General features: G+C 34.4%; 1 protein-coding gene across 2 annotated transcripts in view; it reads right to left on the reverse strand.

Annotated features, from left to right (window-relative positions):
• Positions 1–1,364, reverse strand: part of HSPBAP1 (HSPB (heat shock 27kDa) associated protein 1) — a 54,076-nt gene that overhangs the window by 41,376 nt on the left and 11,336 nt on the right. The window contains exon 2 of one of the 2 annotated variants that reach the window (XM_012640317.1): positions 896–1,022. In XM_012640317.1, coding sequence (XP_012495771.1) covers positions 896–1,001 — 106 coding nt within the window. In that variant the 5' untranslated portion in view covers positions 1,002–1,022. Of the gene's footprint in view, positions 1–895; positions 1,075–1,364 lie in introns of those variants that run through there. The other variant, XM_012640307.1, reaches the window with a different exon arrangement.

Below are 1,364 nucleotides of genomic sequence, written 5' to 3' on the forward strand. Positions count from 1 at the left end.
GGCTGGTTTCGAACTCCTGAGCTCAAACAATCCGCCCGCCTCGGCCTCCCAGAGAGCTAGGATTACAGGCGTGAGCCACCGCGCCCGGCCTCCCAAACTATTAATATATATTTATAAGCCACTTCACCACAATGCTTAAACCATTGAATTTCTAGACCATCAAACTTACCTTTATTGAAATATGAGTTAAACACCAGACAGTGGTTATGAACGTCTCTGAATTAGAAACGGCAATGTTTCTTTCCTTTATATTAACTCAATTTTAGAGTTAATGCTAATCACTTTATTAGACAATATGGCAAAAAAATAAAAATGTTAGATGTCTTCAGAGAAGAAGAGGAAGCAGGCAAAATCTATTTGCTTAAGAGAATAAAAAACCCAGCTTTACGTATGTTTCATGTTTGTGCAACACAATACAGGTCAGACTGTCAATAAAGCAGAGGGATAAAATTACAACCAAGTAATTATACAGCTATAAATAGTACCTGAAGCCACAAATAAAAGGATACACTGTACATAAGTAAAAAGTGGCCAAGATTATTAGATTAGTATTGGTCTTTTCCAGTCACATGGAAACATAAATAATTGCACATTAACAAATATTTATTAAGTATCTACCACATTCAGCGAACCAGGATAATGTCTAGCAATGTACACATGATACATGAACAAATATATTTTATATGGGGTTTGTAGACTGTTTAGTCTTTAAAAAAGAAAACAACAAAACTTAGGCTGAACTGTTCTTCCAAAGTTCCAATAAAATTTTCCTATCTGTACAGTGAATGGCCAAAAAGAGAATGAGAAAGGATTCTCTAGAAATAAGGAAACCACTGCTGAGAATGTGGTAATGCTATTAAAGAGACATTATTACTATGATTACTTATAGTCCTACCTGTGCCTATGCTTTTCATTCCCATCCTGAATCGTATCTGCTTGCCATGAAGGACCTCAGAAAGGTGTTTAGCATTCCAGTGTCGTGACGGCCAATCAAAAACCATGTTACAGAAGATTGCAGGTTGCTGTAAAGACATTATAATTTCTTTTGCTTTCTCTGGCATAAAAGGTTTGACACGTTCGCCTAGAAAGAAAAATGAATAGAGCAATAGATAGAAAACTATAAAGTTGTTGCATACAATATGAAGAAAAAAATAGCTAATATTGTTTCTGTTATGGCAAATCTGCACAATTACACTGCATTTACACTTCATTTATTACTGTTTATATAAATAACTGGCCTCAAAAGACCATAATTCTTAAATGATCTTTCTCATGTTAAATTTCAAATGTTGGTAAATGGTGATGATTTTCAATGTCAAAAATGAAGTTTTAATGTTAAAAAAGGCTTTCCTAAAGGGAGGGAA

The sequence above is a fragment of the Propithecus coquereli genome, unplaced genomic scaffold (genome assembly GCF_000956105.1).
Source record: "Propithecus coquereli isolate 6110/MARCELLA unplaced genomic scaffold, Pcoq_1.0 Scaffold10, whole genome shotgun sequence".
NCBI classification, from domain to species: Eukaryota; Metazoa; Chordata; class Mammalia; order Primates; family Indriidae; genus Propithecus; species Propithecus coquereli.